The 14,842-nt window shown below is 42.1% G+C and overlaps 1 protein-coding gene across 2 annotated transcripts; it reads right to left on the bottom strand.

Annotated features, from left to right (window-relative positions):
• Window positions 1–838: 838 nt before the first annotated feature.
• LOC111228815 (gelsolin-like) lies at window positions 839–13,822 on the bottom strand. 2 transcript variants are annotated; one of them, XM_022754889.1, is made up of 17 exons: window positions 13,720–13,822; window positions 11,538–11,725; window positions 9,997–10,151; window positions 7,952–8,113; window positions 7,403–7,552; window positions 6,817–6,906; window positions 6,307–6,439; window positions 5,679–5,767; window positions 5,305–5,520; window positions 5,072–5,217; window positions 4,812–4,902; window positions 3,474–3,644; window positions 3,207–3,381; window positions 2,411–2,526; window positions 2,127–2,204; window positions 1,971–2,031; window positions 839–1,715 (listed from the first exon to the last, which is right to left on the bottom strand). In XM_022754889.1, exons 2-17 carry the CDS (start codon window positions 11,716–11,718, stop codon window positions 1,555–1,557), a joined length of 2,175 nt encoding a protein of 724 aa, XP_022610610.1. In that variant the 5' UTR covers window positions 11,719–11,725; window positions 13,720–13,822; the 3' UTR covers window positions 839–1,554. The 2 variants fall into 2 exon arrangements, with proteins under 2 accessions (XP_022610610.1, XP_022610611.1); XM_022754890.1 differs by having other exon boundaries at window positions 5,072–5,205.
• Window positions 13,823–14,842: the final 1,020 nt, after the last annotated feature.

Raw genomic sequence — 14,842 nt, 5'->3', positions numbered from 1 at the left:
TTAAAATGACTAAATTATCACATCCATCTGAGCAAGTCCTTTGATCAGAGTTGTGCAAAAGGAATAACTTTCTTGGAATAACTTGTTCTGCTTATCATACCTTTCCCCAAAATCTTGAAGAAACTGTAGGTCAATCAGAAACACATGTAGTTGTCTTACTCCAATAACTGCCTTAATTTAGTTCAAACTTAAATTTTAGACACAATGGCATGATTAGTTTCCTCACTGAAGACCTTGTAGGATCTGTCCCTTCAGGGTGCTTTAAAGTGTTTTTTATTACATTAGGACCTTTGGTGGCTTGTGGACTCAAAACAATGTTCAAGTATGGTGTTCAGGGTTTAAGTCAAGCACACTTCTACAGGAACACAATGACTTAAAGAAAGTAATTAAAATGCTCTTTTTGGACATCTGAGAACTCATACTGAAATTGTTTCCTCATTCACTCATAGGATGGGTCGTACTTTCCACTGAGTATGAATGCATAGATTAAAATTGCAAATTTCACAATGCTCGATATCTCCGTTATAGGAATTTCCAGTTTGTCATGCTGGTTTCTGTTTTTTCTCTACGAAACGTGTGTCGGCACATCCTGAAGGACAGCGCAGCTGTGAGCTGAGCTTTCATGTCTTCTTCCTACTTAGACAGATGCTGCAAGCTGCAACAAGATCCCATTCTCTCCTCCTGAGAGACAGAGGAGAGAAACCCTCCGCTGATAAACCTTCTGGTGGTTGGATTCAAATTATAAATGCCGGTGCAGAATGGTTTTTAGTGCATATTTAGGATTAATCTGATTTATTTATTCATCAGCCTTGAAAATGTTCAAATGAAAAAAAACTGCTTTGAAATCCTGGGAGTTTTATTTAAAAGCCATCCACAAGAGCATTTCAGGGACATTTCATGAAGAGTAGCCACTAATGACGTGTGCATACCACTGTACGCATTTTAAAATTCACAAGCACAGAATATGATTTTAAAAAAAACGCAGCATGCAACTTCTAATAAGTGTGCAACATCCATATTCCAATGAAAAAACACAACACATGTAGACACAGTGTAGTAATGCAGTAAACTGTTTCTATCAAACATACTAGCTCATTATGGAAAAACAGATTGACTGTTTTGACAGACAAAAAGGAAAGCATGATGGTGTCCTCTGAACACAAGTGTACTGCAATGAAAGAAAGCAGAGAAACAGATAACATATCCAGCTGTCAAAAATGCCTTCCTTTCCTATTTCCTATTCATGTTAGAGAGCCTCAGTGGGTATTTGCTGAAGGTGACAAGCTTTGGATGCAACAGACAACCAAACCACTTCTATCAGTTCAAGACAATGCTACAAGAGGAAGTCATTTGTCTCCTGATGTGATGCATTCCAGTTTATGGAGTCTAGTGCACTGCATCGAGACCAAGGCATAGAGGCAGCCATTCAACCTGATTACAGTGATAACATTGGTTTTGGCACTTAGGGATTGGAGGTAAGATAAACAAAGTGGCAACAGGAAGTGCTGGATACGTAAGAAGTCAGACTGGGGGAAAGAGCCTGGAGTTTTGAGTTCAGAAACGAGCACGGATTCTGTCGAATGGATCTGTCTCCCACATCTTGGGATCCCAAGCCTGGAACCAGCCAGTGAAAGTTGGAGGCTCTGCTCCCTGTTTGATGGTGGTGATGGGAAGTCCACTGCGACCAGACGGGTCTGAGTCTACATAGTCTTTTGCTGCATGAGAAGAAGTGGATAGAAGAAGGGATAGGTCGAGAGACAGGAATATGAGACAACGGGAGAACGTTTAAAAATCTGACAGCATCATTTTGCAGACAACAGAATTTGAATGAAGGAAATTTAAACCTGCATTAGCTGATTTTTTGTCTGCGTGGTTGTACACAAATCAATCTGTTATGTTTTCTGACAGAAAGAATCTGAAGCAAGGCAGTACAATCTGAATGATACATTTCTTCCTTTAGTGCAACCAACCTATTTTGGGAGCGCCCTTCCTCTCCTCTGCATTGGCCTCGTTGCCAACCCAAAGGAAGATCTACAGGGAGGAGAGACGTACTCACAGTCATTCAGAGGGTCTACAACTAGTTTTATGAGCAGGTCATAAAAATCAAAACTCAGAGCTCATCTTACCTGGTCCCAGGTATCCAAGATCATGACGTCATCAGTGGCAAGATCTGACTGAGTGAAGTCTCCTGGTACCTCTTCAACCTGAGAGAGAGTGCAGAAGAAAACTCAGACTGGCTGTCTGTCGGTTTGTGGGTATTGAATGTCACTATTTAGATTGCACTGTATTAACTTGGTACTACTCAGTTGATTGTGTATAAATATATAATAACATGTCCCACGTCTGTTACTTTACATGTAAGCCCTGATGAGAAAAACAATTCCTCTCATCATTTCACTCTGTGACCTACAATGAGTCTTCCAGTCTTGTTGGAGCAGCCGAACAGACGTGGAGGTTTGACCACGTTCTGCAGACTCTTGGAGGTCTGGTATTCCTTCTTGCCGCCAAGAGCAGACCAGAAATCAGCTGGGAGGAAAGAAAACACAACAGCAATCAGTTACAAGCACTATGTCCCATATTCGCTGCTTTGTTTGTTTGAACAGGAAGTAAATCACATCCTCTTTGGGGCAGTCAGCAACAAGATGCATCATCTTTTCAAGGCTGATCTAAACCAGACCACAAATGTAACAGTTGTATCTTATCAGGCCAGTCATTGTAACTGGTTTGAAAAGCTAGATGTGCGTGACAAGATGCAGCATGTAGCAACATGACATGGCTGTGTAGCACTTAGGGCCGTTCACTTTTAGACAGTATTTTCATTGTGACAATCAGTGCCAATCAAACAATGAAACAGGGTTGAGCTGCTTTTAACCCTCAACATTATGTCAAAATTAGACTAGTGACCTAATATAACTATTTTACATTTAACTCACTTTAAATCACTGCACATCCATTAACCCATTAGGCCAATGAGTATAATGTTCACACAGATTGATGATGCATACTCCTGATCAGACCAGCATTATCTACAATACAACCAACAATTTCACCTTTGGCAGATCAATAACAGAAAAGCCCTCCTGAGTGATAGTTCCCAGTTTCTTTTCATGGAGGATAAGTATTGAGTAACAACCTTTCTAAGCAAATAATTTGTCCTTTTGCTTGTTGTGTTACATATAGCATATCGATCCTCAGAGGACACCCACCTGGCTCTTTGCCCTCTGACACAGGGCTGGCACTGCCACCCAGGAAGCCCACCACATGTTTGGTAGCCTCCATCTCCTCATCACTGGCACCCACTCCCCGCCACACAAACATGGCGCTCGGGGATTTCAGCACAAACGCATCGTTGGTGTTCAGATTGGATGCAGTGGCCTCGACCTGAAGAAACGCATGCAGACCAGGTGAGAGATGAAAATCAGACATCTCTACACCATGTCAAGTTCTCGGGGACGTGTGTGCATGCAGCTCACCTCTACAGCCCGGGTGGCACGGGAAGAGCTCTGTCGGATGTGGAAGAGGCGAGTGCTGCTGGTCTGCGACTGTCCACCTTTGCGTGACGTTCCTCCGCTGTGGATGATCATGGGTTTGCCCTGGAACAGGCTCATCAGGTGCGGAGGCTCCTGACCCTGAGTCACTCTCACCTGTGGATGAAGCCATTAAGAAACTTCACCATGAAGGCTGATGGCTCTTATCACTCTTCTAGTTAACAGGCATTTTTACATGAATACGTAAATATAAATGATGTAGCAAATGAGGCGCTAGCTCTTTAACTGTAAGTTATGTATACCTTACATTTCTTCAGACCATTACTGAATGATCGGCACAGCTTACAATATTCCTACCGTACCAAACCATTTGGTTTCAATTAATTTCTGTATGATCTGAAAATCAATTTGCAGCCTCACATCTGCATTACTTTTCGTCAATGTAATGTTATCATTGCATGCTAATGCAGTTTGAGTCAAGACTTGTTTGGAGAACTTTGACCCAAATGAATGCACATGTGATATTCACTGTGTTGGATTACACAACTAAGTCAAATTTTAAGACTCTGCTAGACTTTCATACAGAACCATACAGAATTCAACAGAAACCAGTGGATTACCTGATATGTAAGAAAAGGTACATCAAAGTTTCACAATAGCGTGCTTTGCAAATGATTACCCATTAAGTACTGAGGTTGTGTTTTTGAAGTGAATCCACTTGTATGGTTCTTTAAAGAAAAATGTGGAAAATAAGCTTCACAATTATCACTGACTCAGAATCAGGTTTTATCCATGTTTTGTTGCCAACATCACAGAGAAAGTGGATAAGCGCCTCCTTAAGTTACTCATCCAGCTGTGAGATCTTCAGTGGGCGATGATCATTTGTTGGTCAACTCTAATATTGCCACGAAGATGTTGACACTATGTGGTAAGTGCGGAAGTGCTGCAGTTTGAGTTGCATTGAATCACAACAAAAATTACAGTAACACTGCCCTCTGCTGGTCGTCCAGGGTTGTTTGTTTTTCATAGCAGAAGAGTGAGGTTACGACATTACATGTTATAACAAAAGTTTCAGGTTAGTTCTCAATTTTGACACTTAAACTGCAACTTCTTGCCCAATTTCCCAAAATCCCCTGCACACATTTAGAGAACTCAGGCAACTGTGACTTTGTCTTTTCTTATCAGCTTCTAGGAAGAGAGCTTAACGTAATTACTTCTAACACTAAATTATCTGCTTTAATATTGCAGATTATTAAGGGACTGAAGAGACTTGTTTTTTCACATGATGAAAAGGTGAGCAGTGTGTCGGCGTCAAGCGCTAACCTGAACTGGGGATCCTCCCATTGAGTCATCCAGCTTCACTGTGAGGAATGCTGAGGCTGCCAGTTCATCCTGTGTGCACTTCAGCCCCTGCCTGACACAGTAACACACACACACACAGTCTGGATGATTTTCCTGGGAGCAGGTCATTTACTGGTGCAAGACTGGGTGTGGTTGGGTAATTCGCACGCACACTCCTCTACAGCTTGTAACTCATACTGTATTAGACACACATGTTTGTATAAATATTTCTTCTGACCCACCAGGTGTATATGATGTGTTGCTCCCGGCCTCCCTGTCTGTAGCTGTAGAGGATGAGGTAACAGTCTCCACCATAGAAGTGACCATAGGAGGAGGGATCCACGGGCACATCTTTACCGTTCTCCACTCGCCAGATCTTAAAGCAAGACTACAACCATTTTACACAACTCACCACCACAACACTGTTTTGCCCATGCCATGTTTCCCCCTTTTTTTTTTTTTAACACACTCATACCTGGACTTTGCCCTTGCCATCATCCACCATGCCGTGCTGAGCTGCCATGACTTTGTTTGAGTGCAGGGTGGAGGCATCGAATGGCACCTGTTCCACTTTGGCTATGCGGCCGATGGTGAAGGCTTTGCTGGGGCCTGTAGTCTCGTCCTTGTCCCTCCAGTCGCTGAAGAACTGCTTGAACAGAGTCGTCTCGGCTCCTGCAGGAAGAACCTGGATCTACAAGGGAAACAGGGATTTTAGCTTGATGAACTTCTTTAAGTGTGACATGGAATTACATGTGTGATATTTTTTGCCATAATATTTTTGCCGTCCTCTGAGTGTAAAGTTGCTGTAACCTTTTTCTGATAGCGTTATTAAGTACATGTCAGCTTTACCTGTGTCTTGTTGGAGTATCCCTTGTCTTTGATGAACTGCTGACCTGCGGACATGGCTGCTTTACGCTCTGACATGTTGGCCTTGGGACCTGGTTGAAGCCAAACGAGGAGGACATGGTGAAAAGGCCATAATTCTCAAAAAATGTATGTGATCTGACTTGAGAGAGAACCTATGTCATAAACTAGCTTATAAATATTAAATATTAAAAGGGGTTTGTCTGGGCAGGTTTATAGTGGCATTATTAACTGTAGATGCTTCACCGAATATATCATATGACACCTCCAGGGGGCTCAAAAACTTTCCGGACTGGTCTCAACCTTGACAAGAATTATTGTAGATTTCATTTTAGCTCAACATTACTGAAAGTAAATTGTGTATAAGTGAATGCGATGGTATCGCAGCCAGAATTTTAAAATATCAGGGTGAGTCAGGGACAGAACAGCTGTTTTTCATGTGTTTAGCTTGGAGGCACAACTACTTGTGGACACACATTTTCCACATAAATTCTTACTAATTTGTGGAGAAGAAATAGCTGTGAGGAGACGGGGAGAAAACTAAAAGCTAGTGTTCTGAGTTCGTTCAAAACTATTTTCTGGTGTGTTATGTAGTCTCTGATGTTGTCGGCACCTTTCCATACAAAGATGTTCCTGTCCACCCCGTTGTCCAGGATGTAGCACTCCTCAGGAGACAACATGGCCTGTTTGAAGGGACTGGATGGAGCCACAGCTGACACCTTCATCGAACCAGATGCATCAGAGATCTACAAAGCAGAGGAACAGCATCAGCTACCAGCTCGGGTCTGAAAGACTCATTTTTAATTCATTTATACAGTAAATGCATTTTGGATGTGGTGGTATAGATTAAGTAAAATGAGCTACATACAATGACTCCCAGTGTGTGAAAACATGCTGTTTTCTTTATTGTATGCACTTATAAATCCTGTGATTTTTTTACCCGGAAAATTATATTATCATAAATTGACAGATAATTGAAATATTTTTACAATATGTTTACAGTTCTTGAGACCTTTGTCCCGGCTTTTTTATTAAAGTTTTGGTCTTCAAATTTAAACCAGAACTACAAGAATGCAGCACAATCTTTTATATGAATTACAAATTCAGCACTTGTGTTACTCACCATGTAGAGGGCACCCTTCTTCCTGTTGGAGGTGTCCACCTTGTCATCATCAGGAGTACTGGGGGCAATGGCGGATTTAGGACCCAGAGCCTATACAACAGCCAGAGGAGTTAATTATTGTGTTCATCTTTTTGCCATAATTATCACTTATGCTTCAAATTATCATTATGTGTTTTCATTCACAGATAAAGCAGCCAGCAGTCTTGATGGTGGTTCGTTTTGTAGACTATATTTTACAGCTTTTATCAGATTAAAAATGAATGCTGATGAATATAAAACATGCTCTATAAAGCCCCTTTCCTTCCTCTCTCTCCTCATTAAGCCTCTCTGGAGTTCACCCCCCTCTCTTGTTGTAAAGAAAGTGTTTACAATGCGGCCTTAGTTGGCACAGAGTTGGCACATACACAGCACGTTACAAAGGACAGCATTGTGACCACTTATTCCCACGCTGACCAACTCGCTGGCCATTAAATGCACTTATAGATTCTGCTCACAAGCGACCACCTGTAGGCTGTAAACCTCAGTGAGTGGATATTCATCAGGAGACGGAGAGAAAACCAGGAATGTGTATGTGATTGCGTATCACCTCTATGACTGCTGCTGGCTCTTCCCCCTCCTCCACCATGTGCAGTTTGGCTCTGCCGTTTCTCTCATTATCTCTGATGTCGATGGAGACCTCAGAGGCCTTCAGCCTCTCGAACCGGTTACACTCACTGCCACACCACTGATAGACGTCCTGCAGGAGCGGAAAGGACAGGAAAGAGATATTAAAGATTTAATTCCAGGATGATTTGGTGACAAACACTGGTTTATGGTGGTAACAGCAACTAAGGTTTAATACATCAAGTCTCAGAATTCAGGGGCAGCAAACACTCAAGGACAGCCATTTTGTCAACTAGATAGCAACGGTCACGGTTTACAGTGCAGCCAAACAAATTCTGCCTTTTTAAGAAAGAAGAAACTCATTACTTGTCCTCTGTCCATCACATGTGCAACCGCGAGGTGAAATTACAAACAGTATTGCTGGAGCACATGAGCTTTGACATATGTTGTGTGTTAGCGATGTACGGGACACGGAATAGTCACCCAGACAGAAACACACACTCACCAACACACATTAAATAACAGATCTCACCTTTCCCAGGTCAATAATAAAGCAGTCGCCCTTGTTGAAGCTGCCCCAGGACAGGTCCACTTCTGTTGCTCTGATGGCCCTCCGACCCTTGACGTGCAGCAGGCGCTTCACGTTCATGTCATTGGTCACCACATGCTGAAAACCTGAGGCCACACCCCCTTTCTGAAACAAATAATAATAATTCAGGTGATGAAAACTGGAAGTCCCAGCTTCATTTAAAGTGTGTACATGAGCACAGTTCAGGGAAGAAAAAGTCACTACATCATGTGCACAGTTTTAGTTCTCAACAGTCACAAATACAATACTGAGAGGTTTGAAACTTGATGCATGGAGTCAGATGATTTCATGAGATGCAGAGCTTGCTGCATGGTGAGGGTGAAATGAGTTTTACACAATACCGTAAAACCTCAAAGGACAAAAGGCTCTATATTCTACTGCCAAATAATGAGATAAGCTTACAATAAATCACAGCTACGCAGCCAATAAACCTTATCAAATGGATGAAATGAAACTAACATGATGCCTGCCTCTGGACAGAAGGAGGATCATGTACCTGGGAGGCTGGATTGTCTCGTAATGTGCCGTCCTTTGTGAAGCCATTAAACAAAACAGGTATTTACAAGACATGCAAATTAAATACTGCAAATGAGCAACAGACACACTTTGTGCTGGACAAAAGTTTGATAGATGATGTTTGCTGAGTATTCAACATGTAGAAAACTAAAGCAAATAAACCCCTCTAAGGTCATGAGAAAAAAACCAAGAGGGGGCTTCCTATTTCTTATAATGGCCTTTGAAGCTTTAGCTTTTACCCACATAGTCTTGTTAGCATCCTGGGGAGTGGCTATCTAGACCTCAAAATGGAGACCACATTCATCTCGTTTTTGTGCCTTTCTCAAGAGAGAGGCAGTAAAACTTTCCATGGCAACAATGCAGGCACTGTTTATTCTAATGGAAGGACTTTTTCCCCAAAAGCGGAGTTACCAAAACTATGAAGAGATAATGAGGTTTAGTTCTGTTCCTCACTGTTCCTCTGAAGATCACTGTGTGAGCCTGTGTGTGTGTGTGTGTGTGTGTGTGTGTGTGTGTGTGTGTGTGTGTGTGTGTGTGTACTGTGTATCTGCACATGTGCAAAGAAGAGTTTCCACCCTACAACTTTGCAAAAGTAGTAAACAAGTCTGGGTTAATTACACCCAACTAAAGCCAGGAGGGGGTTTGAATGGTATGCATGGAAATGAGAAACAGACGCCTGGTAAAAGTGGCTTAGCTTGTGTCTTTTCAAATGTCTTCCTTTGCGCAGGCTGGTCGACTTGGTTACAGTCTCAGTCAGTCAAAGCCAGACACACCCTGGGATGTAAATAGCAAAAAGGGAATGTTGTGTCTCCTCTGAACTTCAGACTCATCAGATTAACTGCATGGCAAAGTTCACGGGATTCTGACAATCATTAAACTCTGCTGATATATTTAGGTCAAAGAAAGTTTCAGAGACAGATTCTTGTCCCATCTGTTTTTAGTCATCACTGTTAATGCTTTAAGAAATATAACATTTCCATTGCTAACTTTATATTTGCTAATGTAATGGGTTGTTCCTTATCTATGCAGTCATTAATCTAGATCTATCTATATAATCTATTCTTTTAAAGAGTGATTTTCCCTTCTCAAACATTTTCATTTGAATAATTGTTTGAGGCACAGAGACATGAAACTGTACACTGTTTCAAAAGAAAGCAGACTAAGAGTCTACAGCCTGCTGCTAGCGGCTCTGTATAGTTGTAATAAGGCACAGCACGGCTTCAATTAAAAGGGTGACGCTCGACGCAGCAACGCTCACAGTGAATGCTAACATGCTCATGTTGTGGCGATAATGTTAAGTATGCTCACTATCTTAGTTTGGCAGGTTAGCATGCTAATTTCAGCTAATAGGCCCTAAATACAAAGCACAGTCGAGGCTGATGTGCATGTTATTATTATTTAGTCATTAACCAAAGTAGTAACCAAAGTACACCATTATTGCAAAGCTGTCTCTGCTATACAATGAAACTCACCTGATACTTGATGCCTGACCTGAAGTACCCCAGAAAGGTGTTGGATTCATGGTTCTGCACCTCCCTGTACTGCACTGGTCCACCACCCAGGAAGTCATCCAGCTGTGTGGCAAAGATGGCCGCTGATCCACTCTCATCCTGTGAACACTCGTCCCCTGCAGAGACGAGATATCTGTATTCAAGTAGCTGTTTTTCTATTAAATCCTTTAAGTGTTTCACATTGATGCCCGAGGATCAAGTTTCTCTCAAATGCATTAATTTCTTTGATTTAGCAGAGCAAACTGCAGCACTTTAGTTTCTGCCGTGACCTTAAGGGACCTTTGAGTCAGGACCGGAGTCATTGAATCACATCAACCACATCTGCAGCAGAGCCGCTCTGTATCCTGCTATTACTGTCAGATGGCACACAACATGGATAAAACTATTTCATAATTTCACATGACTAACATCAATCCCAGACAGAGGGATTAATTATGCTCGCATGTTATTTCTAGTCTAACATCTTCCAGATGGTTGCACTGGGAACTAAAAGGCCTGTGTGTCTGTGTGCTGGCACAGGAAGAGAACTGGCAGGGAACAGCACAAACATGCAGGGACCAGTGCCTGTTGCTTGTGGCCTGCAGAGGTATTCTATGTGTGAGTCATGCAGCGGTTTAGTTCAGGCCTCTGATTTTGTTATGTAACTGAAAATTTAAGGAGCATGAGAAAAAAGATTTTGCCTTAAATTTAGGATTTCACGTAGTTAAAGTTGTATGTCACAGCGTGCTCTGTTGAGGCCTGACCTGCGGGACGCGCGAGGAGAGGAATTTCACAAACTAGTATGACTTTTAGAGAAGAAAGAATTCACCGACTCATACAGCAGAGGATGTTTAAGCACTGAGATCACATGCATAATCTGATCAGCTTTAACTTCAAAAACCTCAGGAAGTTTCACTTACTCTCTAGTCTTAGTGTGTGTGTATATGGGTCTAAGTATCAAAATGCATGACTGTTTAAACTTGTGCCACGTATGTGCATGCACTGTATGTGTATCAACTTTGGAGGAAGGAACTGTTTCACTTTAGTTCGTAACTGTAACTTCAGTAAGGGGCTGAGCCCAATACTGTACTTTTACCCACTTCAGCAGCCAATATCTTATGAGCAATTAAATAAGAGGGATTTTCTTTGGTCAGCTCACATATAACATAAACTAAACAGAAACCTCTCTACTACATAAAACAAGTGGTGAAACCATAAAATGATGATTGTAAAGCAATAAACCTGACAATAAAATGACAAAACAACAGGAAAAAAGACGAGCAATAGTATTTGGGGAACATCCTGCTGTGAAATAGCTTCCGCTCCCAAATGTGTTGTTAAAAATGAAATGCAAGACCGGTTCCTGTTTTGAAAACAGTGATGAAAACATACTTTTCATCAGGTAAATCAGACCACACCCGATAAAGAGCAAGTAATAATACTTTGAATCCTAAGTTGCTAAGAGAGTGTTGAGCAGTCTGCCATGTTACTGCAAGACACTGAAGTGTGTGTCCATGTCTTACCCAGCCACATGTGAATGTTGTACGAAGGTGCTGCGGTGGTGAAGAGCAGCAGGTATGCATCCCCGGTGTAAAAGCTGCCGTGCAGGGACTTGGGAACCGGCTTCAGGTCCATGTTCTCGATACGCCACACCTGCAGCCCCGGCTCCTTCCCCGCACCCACAAACTCTTTATGGGAAACCATGATGGCTCTGAGAGAGAGGAGGAGATGACAGGCTGTGAGAGGGAGGGTAAGAAATATGGAGATGCTTATAAACACGAGGGGGTCAGCGGGAGACAGGGAGGGGTTTTTAAGTTTTAAAGCTTAACCCAAGCCTAGGACACAAAGGAGGCCAGAGAGATGCGGCAACGTATATGAGGAAGTTATTTTGTGGTATCAATGGTGACGTCTTTCCTGAATAGCTAAAGTTTTTATAGCGTTGTGGGTAACAGCTGAGACAAACTAACCCAGTGGTTAATAATAGGTGTTATCTTGACAAGAGGCAAACATATTTACCTCCTGCCATATATAGGCATTCAGGGTATAGTCCAAACCAGACAAACTAGTTCTTTGAACCACTAATTACTCATCCACTGCAGCTGTCACATCTGTAGATTGTTCACATGCACCAACCACTGTGGTGATTCCTTTACAATAATCATATCTGACACTTATTGCAGCCCGCTGACAGCTGGTGTAGGGACATATTTAAGTTTTCACATAAACTGGTGGAGTAAAGCACAGTATGCATGATCCAACTTTCACTCACACACTGTTATGGTTGATATGAAGTGAAAACAAAACTTGATGTTACTGAACAACTAGTTTATGAGCAGATTGCTTCAATAAATGAACCCCTTGAACAAACTGCTGCACAGTTTAATTCTTTAACATCACAAAACCTCACATTCGGAGAAACACAAAGTTTGCTTCAAAAACTTTACATTGTGATGAGAGTAGTGAATCTTTACCCCACCAAGGCTGCAAGATTATACAGATTACTGTTTGCCCTGATTACACAAGAGCCAGATTACAAGACGGGCGGCAGCAGGATTATTGCTGCAGTGAGGCTGACGTCGACTGTGATCACACAACCCAGACAATGTCCACTTCCTCACCACTGTAACACACAAGAGCTTGCACTCCATATACTTTACCCTATGATCCACATACTGTAACTATACCCTACACCTGCTTATTTGTGCATGACATATTATTATTTATAGTTAGATATTAAAGGGTTAGATCATAGCTGACACACCAAGCAGAGATAAAACAAACAATCATCACCACCATCTGATGGAATACTATTATCATTACTGTGGAGTTTGTTCAGCTGGGGGTTAAATGTTGCTCATGTTTCAGTGCAGAGAGAAATACCCAGTTGACTTCCTGTAACAGGCCAATCAATAAATGCTGCATCATGGACAAACTACTTAAGACCACTTGTGGCCATTAATGTCTGGAACCAGCTGAACTGGTAATAACACTGATGTGACATAATACTGAACATAATACTGCGAGTCTACGGGGATCAGTGCAGAGATGCGTGTTGAGAAGAGCATCTCTAATGAAGGGATTTCTGCTGCTGCTTCTTCTTCTTCTGCTGACTGATCAGACTGGAGACTTAGATAAAAACAAGCAGAACAGAATCCAGGATCCATTCCTGTTATTTCCATATGAAGTTAAGCCTACATTTATTCTCTGGGCAGACCGATCTCTTTTTTCTTTTCTTTTCTTTTTTTTTTTTTTTTTTTGATTATTACATAACATCCAAACTACTACTTCCTACACTACACTAGTTTTTTACGCTCCGTTTCATTATCAAAGTAGAAGAGTATTTCTCCCATAGCCCTACATAACAAACAATGCAGTTTGTTCCTATAATAAACCTAAACGTCCAGCCGTGTAGTTCTGTTTTCCGTCCATTCATTGGCTGCAGAGAAGCTCAGCGACTCAAAAGAAGAAGCGAAATGTACGGAGACTCTCCACATCTGGAAATGAAATCACTTCAAACTTTACAACCGTGTCCTTAAACTGGCCACAAAATCCCCAACAACACATCTACTCAGGTAACAGGAACAGCACGAACTGTGCAGCGTCGATGTAAGAAATCCTGCACGATTTTAAAGCTCTGTCAGATATATCAAAGCCCGGAAAGTCACATAAAGGAGGATGCATGTTGTTTGGAAGAGGTGAACTCACAGTTTGGGAGATGAACCACACAGGAGAGAGAGGAGCAGGACCGCTGATGGAGTCTGTAGATGTGGAAGTGAGCCGGGTATGGAGCGTTTTGTATGTTTTAATGTGTAGATGAACAGAAGGAGGAGGAGGAGGGGGAGCAGAAGGAGGAGGGAGTGTTCAGGCTGTCCGTGGGTCTCTGTGAGGGAGCAGTGATTGGTGGACACGAGCCGCAAAGATGGAGATGCGCCTGTCAGCCTGTGTGCAGCCACAGAGCATTTATCTAAGTACATGCGTTCAAACTGTGTTGCAACGATTCAGAGACTCAAGTGGTTTTAAACAGTTTTCTTTTTCAGTGTCTGTGAACATGACTCCGCTCCTTCTTATTTGCAGTGCAGATTATAAAGTGTTCAGAGAGGGGAGGGACAAAGTTTATCAAGTCATGGTTCACGAAGTAGCAGTTAAATCAACAGTTCGTCTGTTTGTCTTTGGCTTAAAGGAAAACTGCGACTGAAAGAAATGACAGCAAGGAAAAGGTGGCTCCCTCCCTTTAATTTCCTGGAATGTAGCACCAACAGGATTTAAATGGAAGTAGGGAGCACATGTTACTAGTTACATAGAAAAGTGATTTCTCTAGTTTCAGTTTTAAAGAGATTTCAGGGTTTTCTTGAAAACCCCTCCAGTGTCAAAAGCCACTTCTGCAGACATTAGACACCACAAACGCCACTAAGAGAGGATGCAACACTTTGACTTAGACTAGGACTAACTCATTACACACACAAAACACGTTACTTACTCCAGCTCTGCTCTTTAATAACAGTCTGCACAGCTCATTCAACACAGCCAGTCCCAGTTCAAACCAGAAGGCATGCTCACACAGGACACAGCCAGCCTCTACCTACTGCTACTGTACTCTGTCTTTTTCTGCAGACAGCGTGTTTATTTACACATGGACAGAACCCTCGCCTCTGCTGCGATGAGTGGCCGTTTAGCCATAAATGTTACACACATAAAGACTGTGATCTTGTGTATAGCCTACATCCTGCAGAACCAAACCATATACAGACAGGAGCTTCAACATAGAGTCATCGCCTGATGCCACAGCAGGACATTAAATGCACTTAAGTCAAAAATGGTCCAGCTGTAA

Source organism: Seriola dumerili, unplaced genomic scaffold (genome assembly GCF_002260705.1).
Source record: "Seriola dumerili isolate Sdu_G_001 unplaced genomic scaffold, Sdu_1.0 BDQW01000226.1, whole genome shotgun sequence".
Taxonomy (NCBI): Eukaryota; Metazoa; Chordata; class Actinopteri; order Carangiformes; family Carangidae; genus Seriola; species Seriola dumerili.
The sequence above is the reverse complement of the archived record's forward strand: the minus strand, read 5'-3'. Positions and strand labels throughout refer to the sequence as shown.